General features: G+C 34.4%; 1 protein-coding gene across 1 annotated transcript in view; it reads right to left on the bottom strand.

Moving 5' to 3' along the window:
* The window catches only part of DNAI4 (dynein axonemal intermediate chain 4), a 123672-nt gene that overhangs the window by 71670 nt on the left and 33856 nt on the right, over positions 1–18146 (bottom strand). The window contains 3 exon segments of the mRNA XM_057717036.1: positions 4762–4901; positions 7678–7834; positions 17327–17439. Coding sequence (XP_057573019.1) covers positions 4762–4901; positions 7678–7834; positions 17327–17439 — 410 coding nt within the window.

Here is an 18146-nt window from a genome sequence, read left to right as displayed (position 1 = left end):
AATTTTGTGTGTTGATCTTATATTCTGCAACTTTTCTTTTTACTGTACCTATATGAGATGATAGATGTTAAATAAACCTATTGTGGTAATCATTTCACAATATATGTAAATCAAACCATCCTGATGTATTTATACATTGATGTATGTCAATTATTTCTCAGTAAAACTGAAAAAAATAGTGAGCCTCTTGTTACACCACATATAAACGGATCATGGTTTTTTCCTTCCAGTTTTTTTGATGTCTGTTGTCTTTTTTTAACCCTTCCTGCCAAACTTTGCTCTTTAATTGGAGTGTTTAATCCATTTATTTAAAGTAATTACTGCTTAGAAAGGATTTCTGCCATTTTTAATTTGTCTTCATGTCTTATATTTTCTTTGTTCTTCAAATCCTCCGTGACTGTCTTTTTTTATGTTTAATTGATCTCTTTTATAGTGTGTCACTTTTATTCCTTCCTAATTTTCTTCTCTGTAATTTTTAAGTTATTTCTTGGTGATTGCCTTGGGAATTAAAATTAATTTCTTAAAATGTTAACAATCTATTTTGAAATACTACTACCTTATTTCAGTTATATACAAAAACTGCTCCTATACAGCTAAATCCCACCCACTTTAAGTTGATGTTGTGACAAATTACATCTTTATACTTTGTATGTCCATTAGCATAGATTTAGAATTATTGTTTAATGCATTTATTTTAAATCACATTGCAAAAAAAATACAAACCAAAATTACAACATTGGCTTTTGTATTTACCTATGTAGTTACCTCTACCAGTGTTCTTTATTTCTTCTTATGTCTACGAGTTATTGTTTAGTATCTTTTCATTTCTGCCCGAAGGGACTACTGTTAGCATTTCTTGTAAGGCATTTCTATTAGTGTTGAATTCCCTAAGCTTTTAGTCATTTAGGAGTATCTTAATTTCTCCTTCATGAGGATATATTCACTTTTAATTATGTAATTCAATTTCTCCTTCATGAGGATTATTTGAAGAATATAGAATTCCTGGTTGACAGTTTTTTCTTTCGGTGCTTTGAGTATGTCATCCCACTGGCTTCTAGCCTCCATGGTGTCTGCTGAAAATTGAGTGTAATTTTATTGGTGATCCTTTGTACATGATGGGTCACTTTGCTCTTGCTGCTTTCAAGATTTTCTCTTTGTATTTCAATGGTTTGATTATAATGTGTCTCAGTGTGGATCTCTTTATTTTTATCTTTCTTGGAGTTTGTTGAGCTTCCCAGAGGTGCAGATTCATGCCTTTTATCAAATTTGGGAATATTTAGGCCGTTACTTCAACTTTTCTTTGTGCTCCTTTATCTCTTTCTTCTCCTCTCTTTCTGAAATTTCCATTATATGTATGTTGGTGACTTGATGGAGTTCCACGGGTCCTTTAGGCTCTGTTCATTTTTCTTCCTTCTTTTTTCTTTCTGCTTCTCAGACTGGATTATTTCAACTGACCTATCATTAAAAACTGGCAGTTCTTTCTTGTGCCCACTCAGATCTGCTATTGAAACCTTTAGGGAGTTTTTCCATTTCAGTTATTGTATCTTAGTCTCCAGAATTTATGTTTGGTTCCTTTTTATAATTTCTATCTTTATTGATATTCTTTATTTGTACACACATTGTTGTCCTAGTTTATTTTATCTCTTTGTCCATAGCTTCCTTTAGCCTTATGAACATACTTAATAAAATTGATCTAAAATCTTTATCTAGTAAGTCTAATGTCTATACTTCCCCAGTTTCTGTTAATTTCTTCTTTGAAGGAGCCACAATTTCTTGTTCCTCTGCATCCATTGCAATTTTTTGTTGACAGTTGAACACTTTGAATATAGTAATATGGTAATTCTCTAAATCACACTCTTCCTCAGGATTTAATATCATAGTTTGCTGTGAGTGGTAGTTGTTTGTTTGCTAAGTATCAACAATTTTGCTAAACTATTTTGTAAACTCTGTTTTCTTTGCCATGTATCATCTCAAAGGTGTTTGATTTTTAGCTTTTGGTCAGCTAGTGTCTTGACAGAGATTTCCTTGATCTCCTGGGTTTCTCTCCACTCAGAAGAAAAAAAATGGAAAGAAAGAAAGAAAAGAAAAGAAAGGAAAAAAAGAAAAATGAAAGGGAAAAACCCCTCCCAGTCTTTGCAGATCAGCTCCATGTTGGGAAATTCCTTCAATGCTTAGACAGGCTGCTTTAAACTATACCACAGCTTTCACTTCCTGCTTGTAGTGAGCCTAGAGATTGGCCAGAGGTGAATGTTTAGGATCTTTTCAGGTCTTTTTTGAGCATGCATCCTGCTGTAGGCACGTGCATAACTTTTTGAATTCCCCTGTATATGCAAACCTTTTTCAATACCTTAATTTCCCAAAGAAAGTCTCTCCCCAGCTTTTTCTCCCATGCTTTCAGTGTGTCTCTTATTTGACTCAATTGCATTATTTTGCCTCAGGTAGCAGTGAGTTGTTTGCCTTACAATGTTTTTGAAGAATGAATTATGCTTATCACCTGAGAGAATTCTGAGTTAAGCAAAAAAAGACAAATGCCTTGTGTAAATCCTCCAGGTAACCCCTAGACGGGTTAAAACATATAAACCAAATTCTTTGAGAATAGGGTCTGTTCTGTTCCCTCTGGAACCAAGGGCCAGGGTCTCACACTGGGAAGGATAGGAGGAGGTTTTAGTGCTCTGGATAGAAGATGAAAACCAGCCACAACATTCCCGTAAGCCAAAGCCTAATCCAGAACAAGGCCCTAACTCCCTTCAATTCTATGAAGCCTATGAGAGGTGAAGAAACTGCAGAAGAAATGTTTGAAGCCAGCAGAGGTTGGTTCATAATGTTTAAGGAAAGAACCATCCCCATAACATAAAAGTGCAAGGTAAAGTAGCATGTGCTGATGTAGAATAGAAGCTGCAGCAAGTTAACCAGAAGACCTAGCTAAAATAATTAATGAAGGTGGCTACAGTAAACAACAGATTTTCAACATAGATGAAACAGCCTTATATTGGAAGAAGACAACATCTAGGACTGTTACAGCTACAGAGGAGAAATCAATGCCTGGCTTCAGATCTTCAAAGGACAAGTTGACCAGTTAGGAGCTAACACAGCTGGTGACTTTGGTTAAAGCCAATGCTCATTTACCATTCTGAAAATCCTAGGGCCCTTAATGATTATGCTACATCTACTCTGCTTATGCTCTATAAATGGAACAACAAAGCCTAGATGAGAGCACATCTGTTGACAACATGGCAACTGAGTATTTTAAGCCTACTGTTAAGACCTACTGCTCAGAAAAAAAAAGATTCTTTTCAAAATATGACTGCTCATTGACAATGCACTTGGTCACCCAAGAGCTCTGATGGAGATGTACAATGGGATTCATGTTGTTTTCATGCCTGCTAACACAATATCCATTCTGCAGCCCATGGATCAAGGAGTTATTTTGACTTTCAAGTCTTATTATTGAAGAAATATATTTTGTAAGGCTACAGTTGCCATAGATAGTGATTCCTGTGATGGAACTGGGCAAAATAAATTGAAAACCTTCCAGAAAGAACTCATCATTCTAGATGCCATTAAGAACATTTGTCATTCATAGAAAGTGGTCAAAATATAAACATTAACAGGAGTTTGGAAGAAGTTGATTCCAACCCTCATGGATGACTTTGAAAGGTTCAAGACTTCAGAAGAGGAAGTAACTATAGATGTGGTGGAAATAGCAGAGAGAACCAGAATTAGAAGTAGAGCCCGAAGATGTGAATGGATTGCAGCAATTGCAAGATAAAACTTGAGTGGGATGAGGAGGTGCTTCTTATGGAGGAGCAAAGAAAGTGATTTTTTGAGATGGAATTTACTCTTGGTGAAGATGCTCTGAAGATTGCTGAAATGACATTAAAGGCTTTAGAATATTACATAACCTTAGTTGATAGGGCAGTGCCAGGGTTTGAGAGGATTGACTCCAATTTTGAAGGAAGTTCTAAACTGTGGGTAAAATGCTATGAAACACCATTACATGCTACAGAGAAATCATTCATGAAAGGAACAGTTAATCAGTGTGGCAAATTTCATTGTTATCTTCTTTTAAGAAATTGCTACAGCCACCCCAGCCTTTAGCAACCACCACACTGATCAGTCAGCAGCATCGACATCGAAATATTACAACTCACTGAAGGCTCTATGATAGTGAGCATCTTTTAGCAATAAAGAATTTTAAATTAAAGCATATACATTGGTTTCTTTTAGATAGAATGCTATTGTACACTTAATAAACTACAGTATAGTGTAAACATAACTTTGATATGCAATGGGAAATTTTAAAAATTTGTGTGACTCACTTTATTGCGATATTCACTTAATTGGAGTGCTCTGGACCCGAACCTACAACATCTCCCAGGTATGGCTGTGTGTGAAAAGCCTCTTTTGTGCTTGGCATATTTTAAATTTTATTAGTTGTGATCAATATGCTTTGTTACAGTAAACAATCAGTTTCTATAAATGTTTCATAAATATTTGAAAAATACAAAGTTCTATAACATAGCTTGTATAAAAATCAAGATTAATAATTGTTATTCAGATTTTCTAAATCTGTATTTATTACTTGTTAACTTAATTGTCAAATTCTGAAAGCTGTAGATCACAGTACCCAGCTACTGTTTGTGATTTGGCCAAATCATCTCTATTTTTTGCCTTATATACTTTAATATTTATTTGTTAATTGACAGACTCAGAGTGTATATTAAAATACGGTAATTTATCAAGCAGAATAAAACAAATTACCTTTGTCTTCCTTCATGATCTTGTCACATTGAACATCTTTATTCTTTGGTGCTCCATTAATAGTCTGCATCATCCTTTCTACATATAAGTCATTGCCTAATCTATTTCGACAAAGAGTCTCATAGTTCTTGTTTCTCCGGCTATAAAAAATAATATATACTTGACATTAATAAAAATTAATTTTTAACATATATCTTTTTATATTGATATACTTTTTCTTAAAATTACCTTTTAAATGTGGATTGCACCAAAAAGTGAGAGTCCAAAACGCCTCTTAGGGAAACACTGCATTAAATTACCGCCAAAGGGCTCTTTTACACTTTACGCCTCAACATCCCTACAACTTTCAGTACCCACCAAAAATATCCTAGCATTATTTCCACATAGATTTTATGAACTTTGATATAGACACTTAAAGCTATAAATATCCCTCAAAGTACTACTTTTGTGTCATCCCATAGAATGTATTATCTTCATAATTGTTTAGTTCTGAGTATTTCTTTGATTTCCATTATGATTTCATCTTTGGCTTATGAGGAATTTACAAATTTGCTTTTTAACTTCCAAAAGCATATGTGAATATGCGTCTATGTTTTAGTTGAGATATATGTTATTAATTTTTAACTTCGCTTCACATGGTCAGAGAATTTAGTTTGTCTGATACCACTTCTTTGAAATTTTTGAAACCTTGCTTCATGGCCTTGTACATGGATGATTTTTGTAAATGTTCCATGTGTGCTTGAAATGAATGTGTGTCCTCTGTTGAATTCAGAGTTCTATATATGACCATTAAAATATATTTTGGTTCAAATTTTCTATAACTATACTAATTTTTTTATCTTATTGACTTATCAATAATTAAGATAGGTATATTTATACCTCCTACTTTAATAAGATACTTATAAAGTTTCTAATTTTTGCTTCACATATTAAAAGATTGTTTTATTAGGGGTTTCAAGTTTAGAATTATCATATCTTCCTATCATTATGAAGCAACCCTCTTTATCCCTAAAAATGCTATTGGTTTGTTCCTCTGTAGGTGATGTGTTCTTTATTTTTTTCTTCTGTTTTTAAAATCTCCTTTTAATATTTGGTATTTTAGAATATGAGTACAATGCGACAATTTGTGTGTGTGTGAATTTCTTTTTATTTATTCCTGTTTCTGTGGAATGGCATTTTGTAATAGTTTGGGGAAATCCTTACCCTCTTTGAATAGTACCTCTCTTCGATTCTTTCTATTCCACCTTTTTGGAACTGATTAAGTGTATGTTAGACCTTTAGTCTATTATCAATAGCTATTTAATTTCTCTTTGATGCTTTATACGCCATTTTTTTCTCCAAGATTTATTTTGTATAATTTATGTAGATCTATGTTCCAGTTTATTAAATATCTATTCAATTACACCCTGTTTAAATTTTAAATGCTTTTTAAAATATTTTTAATATCAAAGATTAAATTGATGCTTACTTTTTAATTTTAACAATTACATAAACATACTTTTTTTTAAATTCTTTTTAAATGTTTTTTCAATTATGAGTCATCATTTTGATAGTTTCTTAGTGTTAATGATGTTTTAACTCTATCTTTCATTTAAATATTTCACATATATTTTATACTTTATACTTGATAATATTATTATCAAGGACTGATATCCATAGTCCTCAGGATCTAGATCTAGGATTTGTTAATTTTTTAAATTCTCATTCACAATGACTTGTTTCTTTATTGGTTTGGTGTATTTTTACTAAACTCAAACTGAGCAAATCTTGAGAGTTTAAATGGGATATGCTTTCCTCCAGAGATTTGTATTTGCTTATGATAGTAGCTAGGAGACTCTACTGACCTGGGACCACTTGAGATAACTGAGATTCTTTTAAGGGTCTTGGTTTAATACAAGAATCTGTCCTTCAGCTCTCTCATTTTGTGGGGGATCCAAGACTTGCTAGTGGACTCTAAATCCATGTGCTAATATTAACGTTTGCTACTAGCATCTCTCCCTCTCTGATTTCAGATCACTTATCTATCCCATTGTTATTCTTCTGGACCTAGGAGCTTTCCCTTATGTCTCATGAGCTTTAAAAAGTAGGCTATTTGAGATCTAATTGTACTATATTTTATAATCCAAACAATTTTACAATATTTTATATTTGTAAAAATATTTATATTTGTAAAAGTAATACCATAAAATTATTTTAGTGATGAATATTTAGTACTATGAATCATATTCAAATTATACTTGAAGATAAATAATCTGAATAACTATATCTATGTATCTATTTATGTAGCTATATTACTTTCAGATAGAGCAGACTTCAGAGCAAGGGAAATTATCAGAGATAAAGAGGGACATCACATAATGATAAATGGGTCAAGTCTCCAAAAAGACATAACAATCCTTAATGTGTATGTGCCTAACAGCAGAGCTTCAAAATACGTGAGGCAAAAACTAATGATCCACTTATATTCATTAATAAAGACAAATGAAAAGTCTGCTCTCAATAGTAAATTCATTCATTTCCTCATAACATATTTTCCCTTCTTAAGCTTTGAATATAAAAATGGCAGTCATTTCTTTTTAAACTGAAAATAATTCATAAATGTATAAAAGAAAAAATCATTAAAACCTATATTGAGACTTAGAAGCTTCCTTTATTTCTTTTATTATTTGACTTAGTAGCTCACCTACTTTTTAAAGAACATGGTAAAGCTATGGGTTCCTCATCTAGGAAGAACATACAACATAAACACTTTACATGTAATTTCATGGGGCACATATGTAACTTCATATATAATTTCACCAGGCACATATACCACGAGTGTTTATCCAGAAATCCCCAAAGACAGAAACAAGGATAAGAGCCTCTGATTTAGCATTTAAATTACAAAAGCAATGTAAACAATTGAACCATACATACCTTACTTTCTCAGCTTCTTCAGATTCTACAGAAACCATGACTGTTGGTAGGTTTAAAAAGTTCATTGTTTCTGTCTCTGTGAGTATTATCTCTATAGTCTTCTCCAGGTCTTCTTTTGTTACAATTTTTCCAGGTGTTGCCCTCATAACTCGTAAATCTAAAATACATGACTTAATAAAAATCATTTATTACTTGCTATTTTTAATTTTCATTTCATCAAAATATCATGATGAGTCATACAGTGCAGGTGGCTTTATATGGTCAAGGAGTAGGCCATGTTGTGAGATGTAGTCTATTTAATCCCTGTGAAGCCAAACTGGATCCTATGGCTCATAAACCGTCTCCGTTGCTGTTATATCAAGCCTACTCCCATCTCAAATGTGTAGTCATGACTGCAAGAGCATCCCATTACATCTATCCCATAATATTATCAGAACGACTGTTGATACAACTCAAGAGAAATATGGGCAAGTGTATTTTCCGGATAATATGCAACCCTTCTCTGAGCCCTGAAGCTAATTTCTAGTCTGTATCACAATAGTCTTTTATTCTGTTTGTCCTTCTTATTGGTTGACTTTTGATTTAGATTACAGCCCACCTCTAATCATCTTCATCAAGAGCTAAAAAGACTCTCCAATGAAAGTTGTGGTTAAATGTAGGAGAAAAATAGGCTCATATCTATGCAAGAAAATACACTGAAAAGGGTTAGCCTCAAGCCTGTAGTCTTGTCAGAAGTCCAAGGTTTTTTAAAAATTTCACTGAGGATGGAGTGTCAGGGCTGGGTAGTTTGGACTTGGTTGTGTGGGTAATAAAGAGCCATGACAAGGTATATAGGTTGGAGTTCAGTGTCTTCTGTTAAAAACAGCATGTGAAGCAGGGATCCATGAGGCTTTGACATGGGTAAAGCTTGAAAAGCTTTAGGAAAACTAGACTTAAGGGTATGTATTTTCCAGAGATTAAGGCCCAGTCTCCTTAAGAAGGCTCAAAGCCTGAGAAAAACACCTTCCTTATAACCTAAAAAAAACATACAAGCTACTAATTCCACAAACCAATCATCAACATTTGGAATGGCTAAATAAATAATAGTATACTCATCTATGAATATTAAGTAGTAATTAAATATGATATTAAAAACTCATGAAAATGTGATAAAATGTTGTGACAGAATAATCCAGGATAAAACCCACGGTATGATTATAACAATTAAAATACTTATGCATGTGGAGAAGCTCAGGAAACAAAATTTTTAATTGCTAATCTTTTATAGTATTGGATTCTTCTTTTTAAAAATGTTCTTTAATTTTTATTATTTATGCAATATTTAAAATATGAGGGAGAGGTGATTTATGTAAGTAAAATCTAGCTAAGGTTAGATATAGGGTAAGTGAAAAAGTAAATGAATTACCCATATGGACACAATTGGAGATACATCTAGATCAAACTGTTTGTTTTATCAGTGAAGAAAATGAGAAACACATGGAGGCTAAGTGAGAAGTTTAAAGTCACAAAGGAATACTGGCAGTTCTGAGACTAGAAATTTAGGCTCTTGATTCTATAAATTTTCTTTCTTTAAGACCACCAGATCTTCATCTAAGATTTAGTTACATATACCTCAAGGTAGCTTTATGGCACAGACATGCTAGGCCTGAGGTGGTCTAGATCCTTTATTGAATGGGTGGGTAAGTCTGTCAAATTTGGGAGTTTAACAGCAGGCCTTTATTCATAATGTGATAATCTGGCTCCTATATACCATATCTGCCTTTATTATATTTTTCAATTAATTCAGAACTGTGTGGGGGAAAGGGATGTCATCGTTTGGCTACCTTCAGAGATGCCAATAGCCCAACAACTTACAAAGCCTTCCTTGGCCTCTACTTAAGCTAGAATTGGAATGACGCAATTACAGTGCAATTCAATCACAAAAGCATTTTATTCTCACCCTTCCCACAAATGGATTACATACATATGAAGATACTTTCTCTATGAGTTCATGTAAAAGATATCTATTACTTATTCATTTGTTCAGTGAGAGCATCCAGACAATCTGTAGGTAAGATGCTGTTTGGCTCCTACCTGGTAATTAAAACCATAAACTTTTCTAACCATAAGCCTCCTCTTTGTTATACAGTAAAAGCAATGGTTCTCAAACTTTAGCATGCAACGAAATCATATGGAGAGCTGATTAAAATAAAGATTGCTGGGACTCACCCCAGACGTGTTTTGGTTTTTTTTTAACATTTAATAAATATTAAATTTAGAATAGTTTTACATATAAAGAAAATTTGCAGGAATATTACAAAGAGTTTCTGTATACCCTGTACCCAGTGTTTCCTATTGTTATCATTACTATGGTACTTTTATCACAGCTAATAAACCAACACTGATACTTCATTGTTACCAAAAGTAGATACATTATCCCAATTTCCTTAGTTTCTAACAAATGTCCTTTTTCTTTTCCAGGATTTCATGCAGGATACATTACATCTAGTCATTGTGTCTTCTTAGGCTTCCCTAGATTGTGACAATTTCTCAAACTTCCCTTGATTTGATGACCTTGAGGGTGGTTTTTTTTTTCCCAGATCTTTATTGGAGTATAATTGCTTTACAATGTTGTGATTGTTTCTGCTATACAACAAAGTGAATCAGCTATATGTATACATATATCCCCATACCCCTCCCTCTTGAGCCTCCTTCCCACCCTCCCTATCCTACCCCTCTAGGTCATCACAAAGCATCAAGTTGATCTCCCTGTGCTATGCAACAGCTTCCCACTAGCCATCCATTTTACATTTGGTAGTGTGTATATGTCAATGCTACTCTGACCTTGAGTTTTCAGGAGTACTGGTCATGTATTTTGTAGAATGTCCTTCAATTGGGTTTGTCTGATATTAGACAGGGGTTATGGATTTCTGGAAGACTACAGAGGTAAAGTGTCATTCTCATCATATCATATCAAGGGTACATGTTTTCAACATGACTTACTACTGATGATGTTCACCTTCACCTGAGGTAGAGTTTGTCAGTTTTCTCTGCTTTGAAGTTACTCTTTCCCTCCCCTTCTATATCAGGTGCTTTTTAGAAGAAAGTCAATATGCAAAGCCCACACTTAAATGAGATGGAGAGTTAAGTGCCACCTTCTTGAAGGAGGAATATCTACATAAATTATTTGGAATTCTTTTGTATGGGAGATTTGTATGTTCTCACTCAATTTATTCAGTTATGTATTTACATCACTATGGATTCATGGATGTTTTCTTTATACTTTGGGTTATAATCCAATATTACACTATATATTTTGTTGTTGAAATTATTCCTCCTTTGACCATTGCAAGCTTTCTGTTGGCTGCTATGTCCTTTTCACATACCCCCACCATTTCTTGTTTGTTTCATGTAGGCTTTTTTCTTAGCACTTGTTTACTTTCTGATTCGCCTTATATGTTCCCTGCTCCAGTCTAGAATCGGTCATTTCTCCAAAGACCCTTGGTTCCTTTTATTGGAGAATGGTATTAGGAACCAAGATCTGGGCACTAGGTATGCTTGTTGCTATAAGGGTGTCATTTTTCTCTAGGCTTTCCTAACAGACAGAGCCAAGAAATATTTGTGCCTATAGTAACCCATACATACATACATGTATACATACATACATAAAAACATACATACATACATATAACCTGTATCTATTAAGCTAAACATGAGTTTAAAATTTCTGATTCTCATCCAGTACCACATGGATAATTCTAACCTTCCCCCCTTGTCTGTCTACAATCTCCCACTCCAGTGACAGTGAGAAATCTAGTTTCTACCACCTGCCTTCCACTTATATACATGTTCAATCCTAGTATACATGTACAATGGTTCAGAATTGTTAACCCATACTCCCACGAAAAATGATTTTATCAACTAGAGTGTGGTGGTTATGTGGAGTTCCATGTTTTTAATCTTCTAGTCTCCATTCAGTTTCAGTATTACTTGGGGCTATGCCTTCCCCTCACCCCCAGTCTCTCAATGAAGTTTCATCACACATTTGTTTTTTTTTTGTTTGTTTGTTTTTTTTTGGCACACGGGCTTAGTTGCTCCACGGCATGTGGGATCTTCCTGGAGCAGGGATCGAACCCATGTCCTCTGCATTGGCAGGCGGATTCTTAACCACTGCCCCACCTAGGAAGCCCCATCACACATTTGTAAAGCAGTTAGATTCTTATCTAACTGTATTCCATTCCACAATCTGTATTCCATTCTAGGGTTCTCTGATCTCTTAACTGTGCTTTTTTTTTTTTTTAATGTAGTATATTAAGGTTTAGTTTCTATGCTGTAAGATTCTATGGATTTTGACAAAAGCATAATGTCATGGGTCCACCACTATGGTATAACACAGAATAGTTTCACTATCCTAAAAAATTCACTGCACATTTCTTATCACATGGAATGCTTTTAAAAATCTTGATGTTCAGGATTCATTTCACAATAATTAAATCAGAATTCTGGACATGTGGTCTAAGCATCAGTATTTTTAATACTAATTTAGAAAAGTGTTACACATTAGAATCACGTGGAAAAATTTTAAATATACCCAGAAGTGTGTTAGAGCAGGCCTGTACCAGCTTGCAAGGGGCAATTATTTCATCATCAGGAATTTCATGACCTAATTGTTAAATACAGTCATTATTCAAAATTAAATTATACAAACTTAAAATTAAATAAATCATATTAAAAACAAAGATAATAACTACTCAAGACTCATCACTTCCTAACTATGCTATTAAATTTTACTATTCTCTAATCTCTTACAGTTATTTATATCTATTGTATCTGTATGGTAAACATAGTAAATAACGATGTTCCACTAAGCATCTCTTGCAAATTTCCCACTCAGACATTTCATGTTGGTAGCTTGAAATTTGTGGGGGTGAAAGTATTTATACCACGAATATTGGCAAATACTATAAATTAGGACTTCCCCTACCTCAGAGCAGGTAGTTTTATGCTTAGCAGCACACCACTACTTATGCCAAACCCCCATTGCCAGATACTCCAATATTATTGGCATAGATTAAGACTTGAGTGTGGAATTTTAAAAGGTATACCAGATTATGTTAATGTGCATTCAAGAATAAGAAATGCTAATCTAAAAGAGTTGCCAGGTGACAGAAGTAGAATTGTTTGGGTGTGACTCACTTTAGAGACTTGACTTTGTAGTTAGAATTCACCAGCAGGCCAAGACAATATAAACACCTATATTACTCTTCAAGGAGGTGAAGTTTTGTTATGTTTGTTTGTTTGTTTGTTTGTTTGTTTTTGATATAGACAAGAAGAGGTAGGCCTCAAGGCAAATCATTTCATAAAGATTTTCGTCTTTATCTTAAGATAAAGCAATGCAAATCCACTGGAGGGTTTTAAGCAGGGAGAATGAGATTAGATTGTGTTCTTAAAAAGATCAATCTGATAGGGATAGAGTAGGATAATTAAATAGTTGGTTTAGACGTCCCACTAGGGGACTAAGGACAGAAAGCAAATTTTAAGGGAGTTTGGGGAGACTGTTGTAAACTATTGACCACTCAAGAAAAGAATATAGTAACCTAGCAACAATCTACACTATCTTGGAGAAAGATCAGATGCATCCAAGTATCAGGAACACACAAGCCACAAACCCTGATTGTTAAAATACAAGACAATAGATATGGGGTCTGAATCTTGTTACATGAAGTCAGGGAGTTACTGGTCCTTGAAGAGTAGCATTTCTGCAAGCCAGAAATATAGGTGAAAAGGGAAAGAAAGTAGGTGAAAGGGGACATTATACCAAAACCTGAGATGAATTACCACGTATTAGTATATGTCACCACCCTTCTGCTGATATAAATATTTAAATAGCATCATGACAGTGCCCATTAGACCATACAGGGTCAAAGGAGGAACTAATGTTGTAAGCCTTGATGTCTACCCAAAAATGAGGAAAAAGGTGGTCTTCTCCCCTCCCCACTTTCTCCTTGATTATAAAAATGCAGCCCTCTTTGTTCTCAGAGCTGCGCTCCCTTGCCTGCCCATTGTAGCAGCATTCTATGCTAATGAACTCACTCTTGCCTATTCCTTTGCCTCATGCTGAATTCTTTCCGCAAGGAGACAAAAGAACCTGAGCTTCAGTAAGTCCTAGCACCAGGTGAGCAGTTTCAACTAAAAGACAGTGGATTTGAGTCCTCTCCTAAGTCAGGAATTGTAGGTTTAAGTCTCAGTCTGAGGTGTGGCTGGGTTTGAGTCCCATTCCATGGGTTCAAGTCCCAATCTGAGCTTTGGCTGGGTTCAAGTCCCATCCAAGAAGGAGAGTAGTTTCAATTCTGCATACAGTTTGGAAAAACAAATTGGAGGGTGGCAAGTATATATGTAGAGACTGCCGGGGAAGCTTATGACAATAATTCAATTCTCTTTGTCCCCTCCTGAGAGGATAGGCTTCTTCCTACAACAGACATTGCTAATTGTTTAAGTTTTCATTGCTAAGCCTTTCTCCCTTCCCGGGCCTCTTTCCATTGATACAGGCTGAGAAATCAAGTATTTGGCTTTTCTAGGCTCTCTTGAATCTAGTGGTGGCAATGTGATACAGTTCTGGCCAGTGAGATAAAAGCAGAAATATACAAAAAGAAGGAAAGCTTCTGGGAAAACATTTACTTTCCTGATAAATGAGGGAGTCATGACTGGTGCTACTGCCTTTCTCTTTCTTTCTGCCTTTAATGTGGATATACTACCCAGAGCTGGGGCATGTATTACGAGACCATGAGGCAAGAAACAAGAAAATTCTTACGAAAAGAGAATAGCAGAGCTGCCAATCCAGATTCTGACACAATTAAACCACAAAAGCAAAGCCAAAAGCTATCTACCTTTAACTTCTTTTAATGTGGGAAAAATAAGTATTTGTTTAAGCAAATGGTAGTTGGATATTCTATTACTTGTCAGAAGCATTCTGTTACATATGCTAACACCAAAAAGAAGAGTCCACCAAGCACTTTTCCAACCTTATTAATATTTTCACTAATCCTTCATTATCATCTTAGAGGAAAAGACATCCTTACTGCACTCCAACACAAATGACTCTCAAGAAAGTACTCACTTCTTCCAGTACTTTTGGTCAACCATTATTTCCTCATTCTTTTATCTTTACTTGCATAATCCTTTGCATTACTTCATGTTTTATCCTCTGCCTGGAATAGGCCTCTCCTATTTGTTCTCCTGACAAATTATTATCTTTAAAAACCCAATTCAAAAGTCAATAATGTTCTAAAATGCCACCAGAAAACTACTTGAGCTAATCAATGAATTTGGTAAAGTTGCAGAATACAAAATTAATGCTCAGAAATCTCTTGTATTCCTATATACTAACAAGGAAAGATCACAAAGAGAAATTAAGGAAATAATCCCATTCACCATTGCAATAAAAAGAATAAAATACCCACGAATAAACTTGCCTAAGGAGGCAAAAGACCTGTACTTAGTAAACTGTAAGACACTGATGAAAGAAATCAAAGATGACACAAACATATGGAGAGATATACCATGCTCTTGGATTGGAAGAATCAATATTGTGAAAATGACTATAGTACCCAAAGCAAGCTACAGATTCAATGCAATCCCTATCAAGTTACCAATGGCATTTTTTACAGAACCAGAACAAAAGATCTTAAAATTTGTATGGAGATAAAAAAGACCCTGAATAGCCAAAGCAATCTTGAGAATAAAAAGCAGAGTTGGAGTAATCAGACTCCTTGACTTTGGACTATACTACAAAGCTACAGTAATCAAGACAATATGGTACTGACACAAATCAGAAATATAGATCAACGGAACAGGATAGAAAGCCCAGAGATAAACCCAAGCACCTATGGTCAACTAATCTATGACAAAGGAGGCAAGGATATACAATGGAGAAAAGACAGCCTCTTCAATAAGTGGTGCTGGGAAAACTGGACAGCTACATATAAAAGAATGAAATTAGAACACTCCCTAACACCATACACAAAAATAAACTCAAAATGGATTAAAGACCTAAATGTAAGACCAGACACTATAAAACTCTTAGAGGAAAACATAGAAAGAACACTCTTTGACATAAATTACAGCAAGGTCTTTTTTGACCCACCTCCTAGAGTAATGGAAATAAAAACAAAAATAAACAAATGAGACCTAATGAAACAAAATCTTTTGCACACCAAAGGAAACTATAAGATGAAAAAGACAACCCTCAGAATGAGAGAAAATATTTGCAAACAAACCAATGGACAAAGGATTAATCTCCAAAATATACAACAGCTCATGCAGCTCAATATCAAAAAAACAAACAACCTAATCAAAAAATGGGCAGAAGACCTAAATAGACATTTCTCCAAAGAAGACATACAGATGGCCAAGAGGCACATGAAAAGCTGCTCAATGTCACTAACTATTAGAGAAATGCAAATCAAAACTACAATGAGGTATCACCTCACACTGGTAAGAATGGGCATCATCAGAAAATCTACAAACAATAAATGCTGGAGAGGGTGTGGGAAAAAAAGGGAACCCCCTTGCACTGATGGTGGGAATGTAAATTGATACAACAACTATGGAGAACAGTATGGAGGTTCCTTAAAAAGCTAAAAATAGAATTACCATATGACCCAGCAATCCCACTACTGGGCATATACCCAGAGAACACCATAATTCAAAAAGACACATGCATCCCAATGTTTATTGCAGCGCTATTTACAATAGCCAGATCATGGAAGCAACCTAAATGTCTATCAACAGATGAATGGATAAAGAAGATGTGGTACATATATACAATGGAATATTACTCAGCCATAAAAAGGAACGAAATTGGGTCATTTGTAGAGACATGGATGGACCTACAGACTTTCATACAGAGTGAAGTAAGTCAGAAAAAGAAAAACAAATATTGTATATTAATGCACATATGTGGAATCTAGAAAAATGGTACAGGTGAACTGGTTTGCAAGGCAGAAATAGAGATACAGATGTAGAGAACAGACACATGACACCAAAGGGAGAAAGCAGGGGTGGTGGGGATGAATTGGGAGATTAAGGTTGACGTATATACACTAGTATGTATAAAATAGATGACCAATAAGAAAAAACATATCAAATTGTACACTTTAAATATATGCAGTTTTTTGTATGTCAATTATATCTTAATAAAACTCTTTTTTAAAAGAAAAAAACATTTGGGAGGAATAAATAAAGATTAACATATTGTGAAAAAAAAGTTTAAAAAAAAAAGCCAATAATGCTCTCGATGAACATTTTCTCATTTTTTATTTTCCACTCCACAGTAGTTAATTTTTCTTAATGAGTGCTTCCATTACATTCTGCATATGTCTTAATATGACATTGATCACAATGTATCAGAATTATTTGTCTCCTGAGTTAGAAGCTGAGCTCTTTTAAAACAGGGTCTGTGATTATTGAGGCTGGTACTGCAAGGGAGTTGCTTGAGAATTTTTTAAAATATATAAACATTATCCTGGTAATTCTCATGTAGCTACTGCACAGGTCAGCATTTGGGAATGATTACCATAGTTCTTCAGTTTCAAGCACGCAAAAAATAATGAGCATATTTGCTGAAGAAATAATGAACAGTTACTGAAATAAAAGATTGGATTTTCATTACCTGTAAAACTAGCCAATCTTTCCCGTTTAAAGGATGGTTCTTCTACGTCTTCTGCCATTGATTCAATAGTGGATACACTTGACTTAGAAACTGTACTGCTTCCTAAAACTGACCTTTAATAATGAATAACAACATTATTTATTTAGATGTCCTTATGTGCAATTAAATGTATAAATGAAAACATTATCAGAGTGATAAATCAAATATACTGTAATCATATGAGCAAAGTTGATAAAAATAAATTAGTCCTTTAAATATTGAGTTGATTTTTAATGTTCTTTAAGTAAAAAGTCATTTTAAATATATTTGAGAAATAAGACATGTCAAATCTATGCCTAAAGTCCTTCAGTGGATTCCCAACATTATGTTTAGGATAAAAGTCCAAAATACAGCCTAACTACCCAGACTCTCCATCTTATCTTATTATCAATATTCTCCCCCCCACACACACACACCCTTTTTTTTTAAGTTCCTCAGCCTTACGGAGCTCTCTTACCTCAGGGTCTCAGCCTGGAACACTCTGCCCTTCATTTTTCACCAGGTTTCTGCTTATTATTCAAATCCCATCTTAAATGCAATTTATTCAATTTGATAAAGGTCCTCTCAAGACTAATTTAAAATAAAATCTATATACTTGGTGGGAAATTGATACATTGAAGAATCCAAAAATAATTTCCTTTAAACATAGGAACTTAACATTACTCCATGATATTACATAGTTCCAACTGCCCTCCAAAGGTCGAGTTCAGTTTACTGGACTATCCTTTGTTTTATAGAGAACTCCCACACTTCTGCATGCCAGTTTGGAGGCAGACTCTAG

The sequence above is a fragment of the Hippopotamus amphibius genome, chromosome 1 (assembly GCF_030028045.1).
Source record: "Hippopotamus amphibius kiboko isolate mHipAmp2 chromosome 1, mHipAmp2.hap2, whole genome shotgun sequence".
NCBI classification, from domain to species: Eukaryota; Metazoa; Chordata; class Mammalia; order Artiodactyla; family Hippopotamidae; genus Hippopotamus; species Hippopotamus amphibius.
Note: the sequence above shows the minus strand (reverse complement) of the source record. Positions and strands in the feature narration are given on the sequence as shown.